The 19,404-nt window shown below is 46.7% G+C and overlaps 1 protein-coding gene across 7 annotated transcripts in view; it reads left to right on the top strand.

Moving 5' to 3' along the window:
• The window catches only part of ryr3 (ryanodine receptor 3), a 77,702-nt gene that overhangs the window by 57,004 nt on the left and 1,294 nt on the right, over nucleotides 1-19,404 (top strand). For 4 of the 7 annotated variants that reach the window (XM_047021757.1, XM_047021754.1, XM_047021755.1 and 1 more), the window contains 44 exons: nucleotides 170-219; nucleotides 328-388; nucleotides 625-863; nucleotides 1,303-1,384; nucleotides 1,676-1,806; nucleotides 2,051-2,169; nucleotides 2,838-3,036; nucleotides 3,217-3,311; nucleotides 3,395-3,540; nucleotides 3,707-3,794; nucleotides 3,902-3,994; nucleotides 5,061-5,228; nucleotides 5,450-5,509; nucleotides 5,598-5,732; nucleotides 5,833-5,945; nucleotides 7,012-7,108; nucleotides 8,448-8,560; nucleotides 8,723-8,774; nucleotides 8,912-8,968; nucleotides 9,221-9,320; nucleotides 9,558-9,637; nucleotides 9,827-9,903; nucleotides 10,286-10,359; nucleotides 11,572-11,586; nucleotides 12,427-12,507; nucleotides 12,680-12,768; nucleotides 12,845-12,973; nucleotides 13,240-13,344; nucleotides 13,521-13,602; nucleotides 13,773-15,055; nucleotides 15,158-15,198; nucleotides 15,282-15,444; nucleotides 15,734-15,820; nucleotides 16,054-16,248; nucleotides 16,617-16,747; nucleotides 16,959-17,001; nucleotides 17,113-17,240; nucleotides 17,564-17,624; nucleotides 17,713-17,859; nucleotides 17,966-18,100; nucleotides 18,406-18,562; nucleotides 18,829-18,893; nucleotides 18,995-19,095; nucleotides 19,233-19,284. In XM_047021757.1, coding sequence (XP_046877713.1) covers nucleotides 170-219; nucleotides 328-388; nucleotides 625-863; nucleotides 1,303-1,384; nucleotides 1,676-1,806; nucleotides 2,051-2,169; nucleotides 2,838-3,036; nucleotides 3,217-3,311; nucleotides 3,395-3,540; nucleotides 3,707-3,794; nucleotides 3,902-3,994; nucleotides 5,061-5,228; nucleotides 5,450-5,509; nucleotides 5,598-5,732; nucleotides 5,833-5,945; nucleotides 7,012-7,108; nucleotides 8,448-8,560; nucleotides 8,723-8,774; nucleotides 8,912-8,968; nucleotides 9,221-9,320; nucleotides 9,558-9,637; nucleotides 9,827-9,903; nucleotides 10,286-10,359; nucleotides 11,572-11,586; nucleotides 12,427-12,507; nucleotides 12,680-12,768; nucleotides 12,845-12,973; nucleotides 13,240-13,344; nucleotides 13,521-13,602; nucleotides 13,773-15,055; nucleotides 15,158-15,198; nucleotides 15,282-15,444; nucleotides 15,734-15,820; nucleotides 16,054-16,248; nucleotides 16,617-16,747; nucleotides 16,959-17,001; nucleotides 17,113-17,240; nucleotides 17,564-17,624; nucleotides 17,713-17,859; nucleotides 17,966-18,100; nucleotides 18,406-18,562; nucleotides 18,829-18,893; nucleotides 18,995-19,095; nucleotides 19,233-19,284 — 5,719 coding nt within the window. The remainder of the gene's footprint in view (nucleotides 1-169; nucleotides 220-327; nucleotides 389-624; nucleotides 864-1,302; nucleotides 1,385-1,675; nucleotides 1,807-2,050; nucleotides 2,170-2,837; nucleotides 3,037-3,216; nucleotides 3,312-3,394; nucleotides 3,541-3,706; nucleotides 3,795-3,901; nucleotides 3,995-5,060; nucleotides 5,229-5,449; nucleotides 5,510-5,597; nucleotides 5,733-5,832; nucleotides 5,946-7,011; nucleotides 7,109-8,447; nucleotides 8,561-8,722; nucleotides 8,775-8,911; nucleotides 8,969-9,220; nucleotides 9,321-9,557; nucleotides 9,638-9,826; nucleotides 9,904-10,285; nucleotides 10,360-11,571; nucleotides 11,587-12,426; nucleotides 12,508-12,679; nucleotides 12,769-12,844; nucleotides 12,974-13,239; nucleotides 13,345-13,520; nucleotides 13,603-13,772; nucleotides 15,056-15,157; nucleotides 15,199-15,281; nucleotides 15,445-15,733; nucleotides 15,821-16,053; nucleotides 16,249-16,616; nucleotides 16,748-16,958; nucleotides 17,002-17,112; nucleotides 17,241-17,563; nucleotides 17,625-17,712; nucleotides 17,860-17,965; nucleotides 18,101-18,405; nucleotides 18,563-18,828; nucleotides 18,894-18,994; nucleotides 19,096-19,232; nucleotides 19,285-19,404) is intronic. The other 3 variants (XM_047021758.1, XM_047021759.1, XM_047021753.1) reach the window with 1 other exon arrangement.

Genomic DNA, 19,404 nt, shown 5'->3' with positions numbered 1-19,404 from the left:
GTTTCCATGTCACAAAAATGACACGGGTCAATTCAACACTGGATAATTGACGTTCATTCTTAAAGTTCATCTCTGCCAACACTGTCTTTGGTTTCCTGCTTGGTCTCTGCCTTACGTTCTCTGTTCTACCCGTCTCTATTCATCTCCTCCCTGCCCTCCTGTCTTCTAGCTTGTTCTGCAAGCTAGCAGCTCTTGTCAGACACAGGATTTCCCTCTTTGGTAAGCCAGGTCTTCTGGGCCTTCTCCCAGTGTGTCGGTGTGTGTGTGTGTGTGTGTGTGTGTGTAAAGAAGCTCCTGTAATCTCTGGATGATGTGTTCTTCCTAAAGGGATTGATTCTGCCATCACGGTCAGCTGTCTACACATCCTAGCTCACTCACTTGACGCAAGGTGAAGGACCTCAACAAGATAGTTTAACCGTTTTTACAAAATATTCTACTTTTGAATCTGGTCTACATGATGTAATAAAAAAAATGATAAATTTGATTGGTTAACAATTGTTTTAAATGTTCAAAGTTTGTCAGCTAGATACTGTAGAGCAATCAACAAAACTGTAACAGGTGAAGGATATTTTCTTCTCGTCGTTGACCCAACCAATAACCTCTTTGCTTCCGTGCTCACTGCAGAACGGTGATGAAGTCCGGCTCGGAACTGGTGAAGGCGGGCGTGCGCACGTTCTTCGAGAACGCGGCGGAGGACCTGGAGAAGACGGTGGAGATGCTGAAGCTGGGGAAGTTTGCCCACTCCCGGGCCCAGATCAAGGCCATGACCCAGAGCCTGAACTACGCCACGGTGGCTCTGCTGCCCATCCTCACCGCCCTGTTTGAACACGTCACACTGCACCACTTTGAGGAGGACCTGCTCCGTGAGTCCTCTTGCTCACCACCTTGCTCACAACCTTGAACCTAACGATTCAGTACACAGAACAGTAGTAATAATAACAATGAGAAAAGTGTTTTCATTTATCTGACACTTCAATGTTAAGTGACATACAGATGTGGGAATTTAAACCTGTTACCTCTTAATCAGCAGTCAAACGCTCTAACCACTGAGCTGTCTCCTGGTAACTGTCAGGTCACTGAATGGATTCCCACCTAGCTGTAGTTACTGACAGAGGTGCAGAGCTGTAGTTACAGACGTGTGTTTCAGAGCTGTAGTTACTGACAGATGTGTGTTTCAGAGCTGTAGTTACTGACAGATGTGTGTTTCAGAGCTGTAGTTACTGACAGATGTGTGTTTCAGAGCTGTAGTTACTGACAGACGTGTGTTTCAGAGCTGTAGTTACTGACAGATGTGTGTTTCAGTGAATGATGTCCAGCTGTACTGCTATCGCATCCTGACCAGCCTGTACTTCCTGGGCACAGGGAAGAACATCTACGTAGAGAGGTGAGCGGTGGACAGGTCACTCCTGGTGACAAGCTCATACTGAGAACCTCATATGACAGCTAGCACTGTAGCACCACTGACTCTCTCTCTCTCTCTCTCTCTCTCTCTCTCTCTCTCTCTCTCTCTCTCTCTCTCTCTCTCTCTCTCTCTCTCTCTCTCTCTCTCTCTCTGTGTGTCTGTATATATGTTTGTGTGGTGTATGTATATGTGTGTGTGGTGTATGTATGTGTGTGTTTGTATGTGCGCCATGCATGTGTGTATGGTGTTTGTTTGTGTGTGTGTTCTGCGCAGGCATCTGCCTGCCCTGGGCGAGTGTTTGTCCGTCCTAGTGGGAGCCATGCCCGTGGCCTTCCTGGAGGCGGAGCTTAACGCCCACAACCCCCTGTCTGTGTTCAACACCAAGACCCCTCGGGAGAGGGCCAGTGAGTACACACACAGTCCTACTCTACATTACAACACAACCACACCATCTACACGACTACACAATACATAAAACAACCACCATAAACTACACAACCACCACAAACTTAGCCGTCCACAGTAACCTTGTCTATAAGAAATTCTAAGCGTAGATATTTTATTTTCATATGTAATAAACTCATTTCTTAGTGATAGCTGATATCCATCACTGGTGTGATGAGTGATTCCTTGTTGGTCTGCACCCAGTTCTGAGCATGCCCGACACGGTGGAGGAGATGTGTCCAGACCTGCCCGACCTGGAGGGCCTGCTGAAGGAGGTCCACGACATCTCAGAGTCCGGTGCTCGCTACACAGAGATGCCTCAGGTGTGCAGGGCGGGGGGGGGGGGGCAGGAAGTCAGTTCACCCAGGAGAGCTAGTGTTGCCCTGATGAACGCCCATCCATCCGTATGGAGGGAATGCAGGAAATTAGAGACTTTTCGGAGCAGGCACCTTTCTCAAAGCGAGTTGTGTTGGTAGTGGAAAACACACCATGTGGATCTGGTTCAGCCGAATCACGTGTTTATCCTTTCTGATGTAGAAATGATCAGAATCAGAATTTGCTTTATTCGCCATGTATGTTATACAAACACGGAATTTACTGTGGCAGGGAGGTGCAAATACTAAACATATACGAATCTTAAATTAAGTAAAAGTACAAAGTTTGACTATTCCTAAGAGCTAAACAATCTAAAAATAAAACAATTTAAATATTAAATAAAATATATATAAAAATAAGAATAAGAATCAGCAGCATGGGTGATCAACATACAGTAGTACAATAGTGCAATCAGATACTGGGTTAAATAATGAATGAATGTCAGTGGGAGTCCTTGGCCTTGTTGAAGAGTCCAGTAGCAGATGGAAAGAGCAGATCATAGTATTGTTGATCTTCTTCTCTGGAATTGCCTTTGGGATCTTGAATGTCGTTTAGGATCGTTGAATGTTCCTTGTGATTACCAGAGCCAGCTGAACTGAAAAGCTCCTTCTTGCAGGTGATTGAGGTGATCCTCCCCATGGTGTGTAACTACCTGTCCAACTGGTGGGAGAAAGGTCCGGAGAACTCTGACCCTGACACCCTGACCTGCACCAGGGTGACCTCAGACCACCTCAGCATCATCCTTGGGAACATCCTGAAGATCCTCAACAACAACCTGGGGATGGACGATGCCTCCTGGATGAAGAGGCTTGCAGGTCAGGCTGGCCTGACCTCCTCTGGACAGAGCTCTCTTCTTTTTCCGGAAAAGTCCTTTGTGAAATGTTTGCACTGTATGCTATTTGTTGTGTGTCGCTGTGGGTAAAATGCCCAAGTCTGCGACATGAATACAAATGGAAATATAAATCAGTAATCATGACACTTTGTTATCACTGCAGTTTACTCTCAGCCAATCATCGGCAAGGCTGCTGCGGACCTCCTGAGCAGTCACTTCCTGCCGACGCTGGAAAAGCTGAAGAAGAAGACGGTGAAGGTAAGAGGAAATGGCCTCGTCTCACGTTGCGTCCAATAGACCAGTGCCAGACTGGTGTGTTGACATCATCACCGTGCGTCCAGGTGGTGTCAGAGGAGGAGCTGCTGAAGGCCGAGGGGAGGTGCGACACACAGGAAGCAGAGCTCCTTGTCCTGGACGAGTTTGCCGTGCTCTGCAGAGACCTCTACGCCTTCTACCCCATGCTCATCCGCTACATAGACAACAACAGGTAGGCTAGCGACTTCCTTACTGCCAGACACTGAAGCTGAAGTCTCATCTGCAAGTGGCTTATCTTAGCTCATAAACAATATTCATGGGATGACTTTACAAGGCAGGATAGATACATTCATTCAGTTTAAAAGAATTAAACACCAGTGTGCCTGCTGCTCCTTCAGGTCCAGGTGGTTGAAGAAGCCAGATGCAGACTCCACCGAGCTCTTCAGGATGGTAGCCGAGATCTTCAACCTCTGGTGCAAATCCCACGTGAGTTTGTCCTCTTTGTCTAAAGTCCCACGTCGTCGTTTTGGGTTTGAAGGACTTGTCTGAGGGAGGCGCTGTCTCTGTGTGCTGTCTGTCCTCTAACCTTACAGAACTTCAAAAGAGAGGAGCAGAACTTTGTGGTTCAGAATGAAATCAACAACCTGGCTTTCTTAACGGGAGTCAGCAAAACCAAGATGTCAAAGGTTTTTATTGCTTTTTATACATTGGATGATTGCTTAAAAAATATAGATACGTCTGCCGAGAGATTGCCTCAACGATTAACTATAAATGAGATGCGTTATTAATATTATTATTTAAGGTAAGCAAGAGAGGAGGTCTTTCACCTTTATAAACTGGCTTCCATGTCCGTGTCTTTTGCTGACTCATTCCCAGCTGCGAGACACAGGAAGTGAGTCATGATGGCCTGAGGCTCTCGCCCTCTGGAGAAAAGCCTTTCTTTATCACTCCTGCTGGCCGGCAGGCCTGAGATGATGAAGCGAGGGCTTCTGAGTTGAGAGGAGGAGAGGCTTTCCCCTGGGCTCCACAGAGATAATCTCACCCCTCTCTCTGTTCCTTCCTCTGTCAGCAGCTTTGGAAAGACTCACAAACAGGCCTTGGTCAGGCTTCATCAGACTTTATCAGCACATTTGCTGTGCCCTGCAATTAGTTTGATTATGTTTTCATCTGCTGAGCAAATGTGCTATGCTAGTAGAAGGGCTATACATCAATGTGACTTGTCCACGCTATTTTAATTGAACTCTCTACATGTTATTTTACAACGGCAATGTTTCACGTTTACATTTTTCAGTAGTAAATGTGAGTTAGGAGTTCATAATGCACAATTTGGTTCCAGAAGTAACTACATTGACTGTCACAGTAACACTTGGTGTTTGAATCATTCTGACAGTGCCACCGTTCTTTTGAACTCACTGGATATTCAGACACAAGTGCTTGGCAGCATTGCCCTAAAAATCCCTCTAAATTAAATTCTCTCTGATGCTTCTGATGCTATGGGATTACAGATTTTGTGTTCTCAGTTTAGCCTGTCAAGAGTACAACTATATAGCAGGGGTGTAACAGAACACAGAAGTCACGGTTTGGTATGTATCGTGGTTTTGGGGTCACGTTTCGATATGAGTTCAGTACAACAGGATAAGGCAACGGGGTTCTGTTCACATTACTTCAGTTCCACAATCCTAAATGTTCTATGTGTAACGTACTGACCGGATAGCTCCCAGTGTTGCTGATGATCTCCTCTGCTCTCTGCAGTCGGACGGAGACCAGGAGCGGAAACACAAGCAGAGACGAGGAGAGCTCTACTCCGTTCAGACCTCCCTGATCGTGGCGGCGCTGAAGAAGATGCTGCCCATCGGCCTCAACATGTGCACCCCTGGAGACCAGGAGCTGATCTCCCTGGGCAAGACACGTTATAGCCTGGTGAGCTAAAGCCTAACCCCAACCCCCACTCTGTGTTCACAACCAGAGGAACCATAGGAAGGGACTTAATATTTGCATATTAATAATAATTATAATAAGGTAGATGCCTTTATTCAAAGCGATGTACTGTAGAAAGGGGGGGATTTGAACCTATGACCTCTTGATCTGCAGTCAAATCACGTCTGTGGTGTTTTTAACAAATATAATTTTTGCCCGAACAGAAAGACAGTGATGATGAAGTGAAGGATTACTTGCGCCAGAACTTCCATCTTCAAGACAAGGTAGGCTGGATAAGAGGACCGTGTGCCTAGCTTTTTGCATTAGACCAACTTATTTTTAAACATGACTGTTTTATGTGTGTGTGTCCAGTCTGAAGACCCAGCAGTGCAGTGGCAGATGAACCTGTACAGGGATGTGGTGGTGAAGACCGAGGAGCAGACTGATCCAGAGTTCACGGTGGACAGAGTCCAGAGCATCACCGCTGCAGTCTACAACCTGGAGCAGGTGACCACACACACACAGAGACACACATGCACACCTATACACACACACACACACACACAAACACATAGACACACACTATAATGTACTGCTTCTTCTTCAGGTGGAGCTGCCTCTGAGGAACAAGAAGTTGGTGCCGCAGAAATTGCTGTCCAAGCAGCGCAAGCGTGCTGTAGTGGCGTGCTTCCGCATGGCTCCTCTCTACAACCTGCCCAGGTACGGCAGCTCCCACCCCCCTCACACACAACCACAGCTAACTCCCACCACCAGGAAAAAAGAAAATGCTTTTGATTCAGTCAGGGTATGAAGTATAAGTATTTGGATTACTCTCTGGATTTGGGTCAAATCAGACATCAGACATACTTCGACCGATACTGTCTAGGTTGATATAGAAGATAACATCCCATCTATTTATGGAGCTAGGTATCAGGTACAGGTATCAGCTGTTTCTGTCTCTCAGATCTCTGTTCCTCCCAACCCTCTACTCTAACCTCATGCTACTTCCTGTTGTTTCCTGCATAATGCGATACTCTCCCTCAGATACAAAAATAACAATTACTTCCTGAGTGGCTATCGGTACGTTTGGCTGGAGAAGGCATTCCAAGGCTCTAGTTTTGACCGCCTGTTTTCCGTGCTAACGGTAATGTAAGACCTCGGGGCGAATGCGTCATATCCCCCTTCCCCCATCCTTCCAGCCTATGGTGACTCACTCAGCCTCCAGTCTGCACTGTTGATTCTGATTGGTCAACCTCAACAAAACAACCAATGGTGTCTTTTGAATTATTATGCGTAAACGTATCATGAGCAGCTGCTATGCGGTGTTATAGGGTGTGATTGTCAAAATCATGACTGTGTTATGGGAACTTATATATTTAATGTACTTACTTGTAAATGTTTCTGTAGTGTATAACTGTCCTTCCTGCTATTTAGATTTTGAGTATTCAACCAAGTCATCAAGCAGGTTGGGCCGATTCTGTTCCTTCATGAAGCTGTCAGAGGTGACCAGTCAGAAGAGCCAGTGGGTTCCACATCGACCAATCACAACCCTGCCTGGAATGCACTTCCTGTTACTTTTCCCTCCTTCTCATCCCCCGCCCCTCCGACTTACCGAAACCCACCCTAATTTCACTCTCATTCCTCCTCTTTCCTCCCTCCCTCCCTCCCTTCCTCCCTCCCTCCCTCCCTCCCTCCCTCCCTCCCTCCCTCCCTCCCTCCCTCCCTCCCTCCCTCCCTCCCTCTCCTCCCCTTTTCCATTCCACCACTCTCCCCCCTCCTCCCCCAGGCATCGCTCTATTAACCTCTTCATGACTGGCTATCAGAGGCTTTGGATAGAGACAGAGGAGTACTTCTTTGAGGAGAAGCTAGTGCAGGACATGGCAGTAAGTACCAGGCTCGTGTCTCTGCCAGCCTTGGCCTCAGCCTTGCCCTGTATGCCCTGTGTTGGCGCCGCTCTGCCAGTCCTCTCCGGCGAATGCTTCTTGAGCCCTGTGCCTGTCGAGCCCTTGGAGCACGTCAGTGAGGGCCCCCCAGCCCGGGCCCCCCTGGGCCCCCATGCTAGCTGTGCCAGAGCCTCCAGACAGAGGCCCCTCAGGGGCCGGGGTCTGCATGCCAGACACAGGAGACTCAATGTCAGCCCCGCTGCCCCCCACGCCTCTAGAAACACAGGCTCTCTCCCGAGCGGGGTAAGAGGGGGCCCAGCCCTCGGTCTCTAGCTGTTTTGATGTCAGAGCTGGACCCCCATTAGGTGTCGTACCGTCTCTGTAAGTCTGTGACGTGACCGTGACCGTGACGTCGGGTGGCATGCTGGCTTCGTGTGGAGATCATGATTCAGTTGTTTTTACTTAGTGTGTCTGACAGTGTGCCACAGTCAACAAATCCACCATTTTGAAACGGCATCCACTGTACGTTCACTTGTTCTTTACCTTGATTCAAAAATACACTCGTAATTATACAATTAATATACGTAGAATGATATGTCATCTATCATGATGTAATATACATTCAGTTTCTCAGTTGGATCACCAGGGAAGTTATTGGTAGAAGGGTATATTAACCATAGCTGAAAAGAGAATAGAAAAATACTGCTTTTTACTGTACCTGCGTTTGCTGGTTTTGTTTTGGCGATTGGCTAGTTTTGAATCATCTGGAGTAACGATGTGTCACCACTAACTGGGGTCATATATCCTGCCAGCTGTCCACACACTGCATCCCATCAGCTGCATCCCAATAGCAACATGCATGGACAACTGATATGGAACACATCCCATCCGACATTCAACAAACCCCCGCTGCCCTATCCATCGAGGGTGACGCCCATCTGCTTGCATGCTGGTAGTCATGTTAATGTTAATGGTCAATGCTTGGTTTCAGTGTAGTTGTATTCTTTCTAAAGCAGACTTAAAACATGACGGTGATTGCTTGAAGTCGTGGCCTTAGTATCAATGTGGTAGTTCCCATGCGAGTGACTGACATGATGAGCTAGATCAGCCTTTCTCAATCATGGTCCTCGGAACCCCCTGTCCTGCATGTTTTAGATGTTTCCCTGCTCCAACACACCTGATTCAAATGAAGGGTCGTTATCAGGCCTCTGCAGGGCTTGCTAACAACCCATGCGTTTGAAGCAGGCGCATTAAGGAGGAGGGAAACGTCTAAAACACGGACCAGGATTAAGAAAGAGGCGATTCCAAGCTAACTGCTGACCCCTGTGGGTTCCTGTAGAAGACCCCGATGAAGATCGTGGAGGAGGAGGAAGAGGAGGAGGCCGAGGTGCAGCCCGACCCTCTTCATCAGCTCATCCTTCATTTTAGTCACAACGCCCTCACAGAGAGGAGGTAAGGAGAGCGCTGGCACGACGAGCAACGTTTCTGCACACCATCTGTTAAAACCCAACATAAACACAGGGTTTCTCCACTCCTCCTCGGGTGTTGGTCGTTAGTGAACTTGCGACCTTTTTGTGTTACCTTGACAACTATCGTGTTCTTTCTTTTCCCCAGTTACCTGGAAGAAGATCCTTTGTATATTGCGTACGCGGACATGATGGCAAAGGTGCTTCTTGTAGCTAAAGATCAGTAGAATAGGGTTTCGAGATTACATCGACACGTTACGATGACAGTAAATACTGTTCATGGTAGATACATAGGAGAGTCTCGATGGATTTATTGTCATATCCCTGTTCTCTTCAGAGTTGTGCAGAGGACGAGGAAGAGGAGGAAGAAGAAGGTAAAGAGAAGACGTTTGAGGTGAGTGCTAGTTCCTGTGTGGCCTCCCTACTGCTGTGTCTGTACCCTGACCTCACAGGGCGGGTCATATCATCACAGTCTCGCAGGCTGATAGGTTCTATTATCCTCCTATTCACACCATCGTATCAGTGACTGATGGCACTGACATTTCAGAGAAACTTAGGTTGTTATTTCAACACAGTGTTTGACTTTGATCTGACTTTTAATGTGACGTGTGTGTGTGTGTGTGTGTGTGTGTGTGTGCGCCTACAGGAAAAGGAGATGGAGAAGCAGAAGATCCTGTACCAGCAGGCCAGGCTGCACGCTCGTGGCGCTGCTGAGATGGTGCTGCAGATGATCAGCGCTAGTAAAGGTGAGGAGGAGGAGGATGTGGAGAATGATGGGGATGAGGATGAGGAAAAGATGGGATGGTGGAAGATGATGCTGATGGGGACGATGATGCTGATGGGGACGATGATGATGGGGACAATGATGATGATGATAATGATGATGGGGACGATGATGATGATGATGATGACGACTTTTTACTACAGACACAAACCAGCACAGGACACAGTGTGTTTTGACAAAGTTCTTGTATTGTTTCCAGGGAGACTGGGTCCCATGGTGACCTGCACCCTCAAGCTTGGGATTTCCATACTCAATGGAGGCAACGTGCTGGTCCAGAAGGTCAGACACACACACACACACACACACACATATCCTCATACACACTAATATACACAAACACTAATATTTCACCACATTAACTCAAGATATACAACTGGTGATAGCACACACCCATCTTGAACACATATCTGCCTCCACTATTGACACAAAAGGGAGCCTTGTTAAACATTATTTCCTTTCTTATTGAAGAAAATGTTGAGCTACCTGAAAGACAAAAGAGATGCTGGATTTTTCAAGAGCTTATCGGGACTCATGCAGTCATGCAGGTATTGACAGACAACTTAACTTTTGAATTTCCTTCAAGATCATTATGCTTATAATTTTTGGTGCAGCGAGATTGCATGTAAAATGTGCATAACAGACGTCTTAGAAGAAATGGAGCTGTTTGTGGTCATCCTCTGCTAACGACACTACTCCGTATTTGTTTATAGTAGTCATTTGGGAAACGGTTGACGAAGAAAGAAAAAAACGTGAATAAACACAAATGAACGGATAGCGGAAATTCGCTTCATTCGCTCAAATAATTTTCTTCGCGTTTGGTGTGAACAGTGCAATAAAGGGAATTTAAATGATTGACAACTCAGTGAGTTATTCCATATCTGATCTGATGTCTGTGCCGTGCTGATGAGAACCGTGTTTGTTTCCTAGTGTCCTGGACTTGAACGCATTTGAGAGGCAAAACAAAGCAGATTGTCTCGGGATGGTGACAGAGGAAGGGTCGAGTAAGTAAACAGAAACATCAGCTTCAGTAGACGTTGCCTGTTCAGCCAAACCATGACTCTCTCTGTGTCTGTCTAGCTTTCCTCCAAATCTCCATGTTGGTTCGAGCCAAGCTGTTGGTCACATGTTGGTGTCACACAATCTTCCAAATGGCCCTGATCTTAAACCAAATTGCATTCAACCCGACATGCGTGTTCGATGATGCACGCTCTTACTGGTTGTGCTACAGTCCGAGAGTCAGTAGTCCTTGAGACGTCACTACCAGATGAATGTCTGGTGACCAGTCAACGAGTGTGAGTAAGAGTTAAAGACCCTGTGCTACAAACGATCTTCTAGGAAGCTTGTCTTGGATCAGATAAAGCACATATGGGGTGTAAATCTATAGCCTGCTAAAGTTGACCGCAGGCTTCCGAGAATTAAATGTCCCATTTGAATTTAATTCACTGTGAATGAATAGAATCATATAGTAATTTATGGTAGTCAGTTTTGTATATTTGTTTTGTGTACTCAGTGAAATAGCAGGACAGACAGCTGTGATGGAGTGACTGAAGCACAAGCACTAAAAGCTTCTAGGGATATTTGAAACTCTAATTTGAGAGAAAGAGCCCAAATATGGACCTTCCTTCAAATATCAATGTCTAGTTAGAGGCATCAGAGAACTGGGACTGCTCTGGCTACACTCCCTGTACTTACTGTAAGTCGCTCTGGATAAGAGCGTCTGCTAAATGACTAAATGTAATGTAAATGTAATAACACCACAAACGCACAATACAACCCTACACAAACACTCTCATAAGCAAACACATAGTACACTCAACCAAACAACACACTCTTACCCAAATACACCCATACACTAACACAACAAGCTCATACATAAACACACACAAGAAACATCCACCCCACTTCACATACTCTCCATAACAGTTCTACCTGTATACCTCTAAATTCCAGTAAATACGTTTGTTTTTTATAAGGTTCTGTAAAAAGGTTCCATACAGTAGGTATCTTAAGTCTCATGTGCCTAGAAGCCCCCTCTTTCTTAAACTTTCTTTTAACTGCATGTTCCTTGTCTCATCACTCCTACAGTAACTGATGTCTACACATTTCTATCTTCCTCTTTTTCCCTATTGATACTCAATGTCTTCTCTTCTGCCTATGTCTGCCTTTTTTGTTTGTCTCCTCCCATAAAAATAAAAAAACCCCATCGATGGCAGACAACTCTGAGAAGGGTAAATACTGTAGCCTATTTAGATCTTGCTCATTCCGCCATGCGCCATCCTGTATGTCACCTCCATGCGTACGCCATCCCTGCCTCATTTGACCCCCCCACCCCTTCCTTTCTGGGGAATGCTTCACCCCATGGCTCTATCTGCAGGGAGACTTGCATGCTAGTCGAAGGCTTTCTAGAAGCATTGCTTGTGTGTTTGTAGGTACCATTTTTCTTTCCGGTAACATGACTAACTGAAATTGTACTACTGTGGTGGGCAAAAGCGCTCCTCTTCTGACGTTTAACCAGTTTGTCAGACTCGCTTTGACCTGCTTTGGAATGATTTGGGCTTATTCCACACAGCTGGTTTCAAGCGATTAACTCTCACACAACACTCTGTATAGTGAAGTCAAGTCACCCTCGACAGCAGTACTTTCTTCAGTGCTGGTGGATGGTTTGATGGAATATCCTGAAGAAAAAAAAAACACGTCAAAAACCATCTATATATAGATATATCTATATATATATAAAAGACTGGTGAATGTGAAAGTTACTTGGCTAACCACAGCTTACTGAAATGTCCTGGTGTCTCACAGTATTCATCAGATCACTTTTGAAGCATTTTCAGTCAGGTCAGTGCTTGAAGTCCCTGGGCTTCCCAAGTGTGGTGAGCACCAGACCTCCCCCGCAGCTCAGCAGCCAGTCTCTGTGCTAGCAGGCCTGTCCAGAGTGCCGGGTGCCAAGGGAGAGTTTCATATGTTGATGACATGTTGATGACATGTTAATGATGACATATTAAATGACCCTGTATGCTGTGACCTGGTCTGAAAGTGGCCCTCACCCTCATCTCCTACGCCCCAAGGTTCCAAAGTGCTACAGAACGATGAGTTCACGAAGGATCTTTTTAGGTTTTTGCAACTTCTCTGCGAGGGTCACAATGGAGGTAAGATCATGACATCGTCAAATGGAACCACAATTTTTATATGCATTGTATAGTAATTTATAGTATTGTTAAAATACATAGCCTTCCTATAGCAAAATGGGAATTGGCTGTTAAGCAGCTGACTCGTATCAAGTCAAAATACAGCACTCTGTGTAACATGTGTTCTTGCTAGATTTCCAGGACTTCCTGAGAACTCAGACAGGAAATACTACCACGGTCAACATCATCATCAGCACTGTGGACTACCTCCTGCGCCTTCAGGTGAAACAAACAAACACTCACCATCATCACTGTCTGAGCATGAAATTGAAATACTTATATGAGATCTCTTTCACAGGAATCAATCAGTGATTTCTACTGGTATTACTCTGGGAAAGACGTGATTGACGAGCCAGGACAGATCAACTTCTCCAAAGCCCTGGCTGTGGCCAAGCAGATCTTCAACTCCCTCACTGAGTACATCCAGGTAAGGCCCAGGCCCTCTGTTTGTTGTTAGAATGCAGGCTAACCCAGCTGCACACAGAATGGCAGCATAGGTTATGGGCGAGTCTGCCATACTACCAATTTCCCCCAGGGGATTAAGTGCTTTAACAATTTCTGCAGTTAATACTTCTAAAGAAGTAATCCCCCTCTCATCAACCTGTTCACTGCTCCTTCCCCCTCCCCATACTAACCTTCCTTCCTCCCCCCATATCCATAATCCACTCCCCACCTCTCTCTCTCTCTATCCAGGGTCCGTGTATTGGGAACCAGCAGAGCCTGGCCCACAGCAGACTGTGGGATGCAGTGGTTGGCTTCCTGCATGTGTTTGCCAACATGCAGATGAAGCTGTCCCAGGTGAAACACTGGCACTCTTCATCTTCCTCTCAGGGAGAGGGCCACATCAGACCAAACCTTCTGTAGAGCGCTGATAAATACAGAGATAGAAACGACAATGAAATGATGAGTTGAATCATGATTTAATGTGTAGCTGTATACTGAGATGAGGCTGGTGATTGGTGGTGTTTGTGCAGGACTCAAGCCAGATTGAGCTGTTGAAGGAGCTGATGGATCTTCAGCAGGACATGATTGTCATGATGCTGTCACTGCTGGAGGGTAAGAGTTTAGCAGTCACACAGACACCATGACACGTGCTAAACAGGCCATTTGATGAAGGGATGTAAGACTCCAGATGCTTGCTAGAAATGTTACAGAGGTGATGAAGTAAAAAAGTCTGTATGGTACATTAGTTTAAACTTTTGTTTTTCGATGTCTTTTCTTCTTAGGCAACGTGGTGAACGGGACCATAGGAAAGCAGATGGTGGACACGCTGGTGGAATCCTCCAGCAACGTGGAGATGATCCTCAAGTTCTTCGACATGTTCCTCAAGCTGAAGGACATGACCACCTCCGACAACTTCAAGGAGTACGACCCGGACCACAAGGGCTTCATCTCCAAGAAGGAGTTCCAGAAGTCCATGGAGTCCCAGAAGCAGTACAACCAGTCAGAGATTGAGTTCCTCCTCTGCTGCGCCGAGGCCGACGAGAACGACATGTTCAACTACGAGGAGTTTGTGGAGCGCTTCCACGAGCCAGCCAAGGACATCGGCTTCAACGTGGCCGTCCTACTGACTAACCTGTCGGAGCACATGCCCCACGACTCCCGCCTGGCCACCTTCCTGGACCTGGCGGAAAGCGTGCTCCACTACTTTGAGCCCTACCTGGGCCGCATCGAGATCATGGGCAGCGGCAAGCGCATCGAGAGGGTCTACTTTGTGATCAGCGAGTCCAGCAGGACCCAGTGGGAGAAGCCCCAGGTGAAGGAGTCCAAGAGGCAGTTCATCTTCGACGTGGTGAACATGGGCGGCGAGAGCGAGAAGATGGAGATGTTCGTCAACTTCTGCGAGGACACCATCTTTGAGATGCAGCTGGCCTCTCAGATCTCGGAGCCGGACGTATTGGAGCGCCCTGAAGACGAGGAGGAGGAGGCTCACAGCCTCCTGGAGGAACTGGGGGAGGACGAGGAAAACGCCATGGAGTCGGCCTCGGCCTTCACCCTGGCCTGCCACTCCGTCAAGAAGAAGATTGGCAACTTCCGCAAGGCCTTGACCTTCAAGAACGTGAAGAAGCAGCTGAAGAGGTGTAAGAAACTGAGCATCAAGGAGATAATCCAGGGCTTCTTCTCCTTCTTCTGGATGCTCTTCACCGGCTTCTTCAAGGGCATCTACAGCGTGGTCTTCGGGTTCTTCCACCTCATCTGGTCCTCCATGTTCGGCGGGGGTCTCGTCGAAGGCGCCAAGAACATGAAAGTGACCGACATCTTGGGCAACATGCCCGACCCCACCCAGTTCGGTATCCATGGCGACGTGCTGGAAGGGGAGAAGGCAGAGGCGGAGTTGGCGGGCAGTACGGACATGGCCATGGCGGTGCCGACAGACAAGGCTGAGGCGGACATGGTCATGGATTTGTTGAACCCATCCAAAAAGGAAGGAGGCAAGCACGCGGCGGAGCTGGGCTTGGGAGACGTGGCCGAGCTGAAAGTGGAGACTGCCGCAGTGAAGCAGAAGAAGGTCAGCAAAACACGTGTTTGACTATTTCATGTCCCTCTTTAAAACATGAGATTTCTAATTTTTTGGGGGTAAATGGACCTTTTGGTTTTGTGTTCATTGCAGCAGGTTGCAGAGCCTCCAGAGTCTGAACCAGAGAAAGGAGAGTGAGTCCCAATCCCAATGGCCTTTTATAACTGAAATAGAGGATGGGTAATAAATACAAAATGAATAAACTGTATTGTTTCAGCGCTGAGAAGAAGGAGAAGGAGGACAAGCCAAAGGAAGTAGAGTCAAAGGAGCCTGTCGTTGAAGAGAAGCCCGCCCCCAAAGTCAGATCCAGCCAATCAAAGGAGACTGCTTTCATGAGCAGCGTTGTGGCTGTACTGGAGGTCTACAAGACCAAGATGCTGGTAAGCAACAACCACACACTGCTGTGAACACACGTTAGGTGAGTTTAACTCAGTGGTAGAAACTTTCACTGAAGATCAAGAGGTTCAGTTTTCCCCCGTAAGGCTAAATACATACTGATTAAATTGCCTGGAATGAAAGTAATGGAACTGACTAGTCCAAACTGCTCTCCAGATGAATGCGTTCCACTAAATCATTACTGACTTGATGTTTAATTCATGCACCTACGTTAATGAGTCCTGAAAGGACTTTCTTGGTAACTGTCTGATTTAATGTTCCGTGTGTGTGTAGAACTACCTGGCTCGCAACTTCTACAACATGCGTTTCCTGGCTCTTTTTATGTCTTTCGCCATCAACTTCATCCTTCTGTTCTACAAGGTAAAAGGGTGTAACGATTAGTGACAGCTGATGAAGAGGGTTTTTTGTTTGACTGCTATTAGTCTCAGATCAGATTAAGTATCATGGCATTATATAACATGAGACATTTTGACTGAGAAATATTTTCATTCTCATCCAGCACACTTAAATGAAATCATAATGAATTCAAAAACATGAACACTATAGCAATGAGTTGGAAAAAACGTCAACGAAAGTCTTCACTGTGCCTCTAGGTGACCGGGGATGAGGCTGAAGTGGATGATGATCCCTGGACAGTCACTGAAGAGGAGGAGGACGATGGCGGTTTGGACATGGACGGGTTTGTCCTCCAGGAGAGCAGTGGCTACATGGCTCCCTCTCTCACCTTCCTGTCCATATTCCACACGCTCATCGCTGCTCTGTGTGTGCTGGGCTACTACTACCTGAAGGTGAACACACTACACATCAATCCAGCAAATGTTATCCTTATGGCCCTCTTTACAAGCAGTGTCACAGAGGGCTTCACACAGGCCCATAGGAATGCATCTAAACCAGTCTAAACTAGTCTAAAACCCTCAAGGAAGAACTCTCAGAGAAATCTTTAGAGAAGAAATTTGCAGGGAAACCTTGGGAGGAGCAATTCAGTGAGGGATCCCCTCCGCCATCTCACTACACTGAAACATCACACATTCCACAGACAGTCACAACCTCACTAGTCTACTATCCAATAGCCAGCGAACTACACTTTTTCTCGATTGCGTTCACACTTGAGCGTGTCCACCCACCATCCATCTATCCATCCCTCCCTCAATCCCAGGTGCCCCTGGTGGTGTTTAAAAGAGAGAAGGAGATCGCCAGGAAGCTGGAGTTTGATGGGCTCTACATCACCGAGCAACCGTCTGATGAAGACATCAAGGGCCAGTGGGACCGCATGGTCATCAACACCCCGTAAGCCTTCCAAACACAAAACCCAGACCCCGCCTCCCGCCTCCTGCCTCTTGCCAGGAGAGCACTGACTCACACTGGAAGAACTTATCGTGAACCAACCTTGAGCCCTCAAACCCATCTATACTACAGAAACAACAACAAACTGTGTACTTGTAGAACTCTATTCATGCATTTTTCTGAGGTCACCTATTGTACACTTTCTATTCTGTAGATCTTTCCCCAACAACTACTGGGACAAGTTTGTGAAACGTAAGGTAGGTGGGCCGATCTCGTGAGAACCTCTGCACTGCGCCAAACATCAGGCAGAGAGCTGTGCCAACAGGAATCGACATAACCACCCAACCCTATCCTCCTCCTCTGCATAGGTGATTAACAAGTATGGTGATCTGTACGGAGCCGAGAGGATCGCAGAGCTGCTGGGACTGGATAAGAGCGCTCTGGACTTCGACCCCACGGAGGAGACGGTGGCAAGGGAGGCTTCGCTCGTGTCCTGGTGAGTCACTGTCCACCACGGAGCTCTAGAGCAGTCTGTTAGTCTCTGACAGCACCTTGGTGGCCATCTCTGATGGCTACACCACTAAGCAATAGGAACCCGATGTGGCCGTGAATCATGTTGCTGAAGCACGTAATGAAACACACTGAACACAGAATAAGTGAACAAGACTTAAAAGAAAACCCGTTCTCTTTAAAATCCGATTGGCATTCTTGCGGAAAGCTTCCCACGGGCCACAGGTTTGACGTGTCTGCACTAGAGGGACAGGATGCGTCATCCACAGATGGTCAGCGTGATCTCGCCCTCTGTTCTGCCACATTCAGGTTGAGCTCCATCGATACCAAGTACCACATCTGGAAGATGGGAGTAGTGTTGACTGACAATGTAAGTGTGACTCCATGCTGCCTAGGTCCTGAGCTTCATCATGACATCAAGACTGTCACCTCACACTGTTCTCCACCTGTTCCTTCAGTCCTTCCTCTATCTGATCTGGTACACCGTCATGTCCATCTTGGGACACTTCAACAACTTCTTCTTTGCCGTTCATCTCCTGGACATCGCCATGGGCGTCAAGACCCTCCGCACCATTCTGTCCTCGGTCACCCACAACGGGAAACAGGCATGTTTTCAGCTCGTGCCTGCAGAGGGCGATGTGGTTATTACTATCCATACCAGTTGTGTGTGGTACACCATGCAGAGTAATGTTGTCTCTTGTGTCTCTGCAGCTGATGCTGACTGTGGGTCTGCTGGCCGTGGTGGTCTACCTCTACACTGTGGTGGCCTTCAACTTCTTCCGCAAGTTCTACAACAAGAGCGAGGACGAGGATGATCCGGATATGAAGTGTAACGACATGATGACTGTACGTCCCAAAAACTCCTTTTACTGTGTTTAACATTTGTTTAAAAAACACCTTACAGTTGTGAGGTATAAAATAACTATAAAAATAAAAAAACATCCATACAATAACTATAAAAAGAAATTTATACAAATACAAAAACCTGTATTCTCTGTATTGTTACATTTGTATTGTTACAAGTCTTAGTGTATAAGTATGGAAAGACACTCCCTCTTGTGAGGTATTTCTTAATTTCATTAGTATTATTATTTTGCCATCGAAAAAGAATAATAATGAAACTGACCCAAACATTCCTCTGTGTTCCGCAGTGCTATCTGTTCCACATGTATGTCGGAGTGAGAGCAGGTGGAGGCATCGGGGATGAACTCGTCGACCCTGCAGGAGACCCCTACGAATTGTGGCGCATCATTTTCGACATCACCTTCTTCTTCTTTGTCATCGTCATCTTGTTGGCGATCATCCAGGGTGGGTGATCTCTGACCTGCCACTCTGACTGGAGAGGGCACTGTGAACTGTACAGAAGCTGGATGGAAATCTCAATTTAGTGTTTAGTACATATTTCTTCAAACTATAGTTAGGTAGTTGGTTTCTTACATTTGATTGTATAGTTATTTTCTGTCATGTCAGAGGACTGAGAGTGGGCCCTTAAAGGCAGCTTGTGTTTCCCTGGTATTACTGAGGATGTGTGTTCTTCAATACTGCTGCCATCCCCTGATGATGTCGTTCCCTAGGTTTGATCATTGACGCATTCGGAGAGTTGAGAGACCAGCAGGAGCAGGTGAAGGAGGACATGGAGGTAATTACGTTTCCGATTTTGTATGTTGTGCAATACATGTAAAAACTGTTATACAGAATACATTTAAAAGTTTGAAATACTGACATTTGTTCTCTTTTTAGACCAAGTGCTTCATCTGTGGCATTGGGAATGACTACTTTGACAGAATACCCCACGGCTTTGAGACCCACACCTTACAAGAGCACAACCTGGCCAACTACCTGTGAGTCAAGTCAGCCTGATCCCAGAACACCCAGAATGTGATAGAACATCCTTTCCACATGTTCTAGAAACATTCCACATTCCAAGGGCTGTCTTGTCTCTTGTACTTAATCATCACGTTTGCATCTCTCCCTCTAGGTTCTTCCTCATGTACATCATCAACAAGGATGAGACAGAACACACCGGTCAGGTAAGTAACATTTCATCTATGGACTGGTGTGCAGCCCTCTGTGACGCTACTCGTAAAAGGTCTTTACAAATAGGGATCTTATAACTCGAGAATTGACTGTGGGGTCAAAAGATGGTTTAC

Source organism: Hypomesus transpacificus, chromosome 6, assembly GCF_021917145.1.
Source record: "Hypomesus transpacificus isolate Combined female chromosome 6, fHypTra1, whole genome shotgun sequence".
NCBI classification, from domain to species: Eukaryota; Metazoa; Chordata; class Actinopteri; order Osmeriformes; family Osmeridae; genus Hypomesus; species Hypomesus transpacificus.
This window is presented reverse-complemented; position numbering and strand designations above follow the sequence as displayed.